The 389-nt window shown below is 76.3% G+C and overlaps 1 protein-coding gene across 2 annotated transcripts in view; it reads left to right on the forward strand.

Moving 5' to 3' along the window:
* The first annotated feature begins 18 nt into the window (after positions 1-18).
* RIMS2 (regulating synaptic membrane exocytosis 2) overlaps positions 19-389 on the forward strand; it is a 457,774-nt gene continuing 457,403 nt past the window's right edge. For both annotated transcript variants that reach the window (XM_014965521.1, XM_014965515.1), the window contains exon 1: positions 19-161. In XM_014965521.1, coding sequence (XP_014821007.1) covers positions 61-161 — 101 coding nt within the window. In that variant the 5' untranslated portion in view covers positions 19-60. The remainder of the gene's footprint in view (positions 162-389) is intronic.

Genomic DNA, 389 nt, shown 5'->3' on the forward strand with positions numbered 1-389 from the left:
CCCGCCGGGCCCCGGGGCGGCCCCGCTCCTCCTCAGCCTCCGCCGGCTCCTCAGCCCGAGATGCCCGACCTCAGCCACCTCACGGAGGAAGAGCGGAAGATCATTCTGGCCGTCATGGACCGCCAGAAGAAGGAAGAGGAGAAGGAGCAATCCGTGCTCAAGTAAGGGCGGGCGCATCCCTTCCTCGTCCTCCCGGCCCACGGCCGCGGAGGGCTCTTCCCCGGCCTCGGGGGCGGCACGGCCGGGGCGGGAGAGAGGAACCGGGCGGCCGGGGGCGGGCAGGGGTGTCTCTCGGTGCCCCGGCGGCTGCTCGGCGCCGGGCGAGTGTGGTGGGGCGCGGCGCGGGGGGACCCGCCGCGGCGGAAGCGGGCGGAGAGGGGGCCCGGAGG

Source organism: Calidris pugnax, unplaced genomic scaffold (genome assembly GCF_001431845.1).
Source record: "Calidris pugnax isolate Ruff unplaced genomic scaffold, ASM143184v1 scaffold41, whole genome shotgun sequence".
In the NCBI taxonomy this organism is placed as follows: Eukaryota; Metazoa; Chordata; class Aves; order Charadriiformes; family Scolopacidae; genus Calidris; species Calidris pugnax.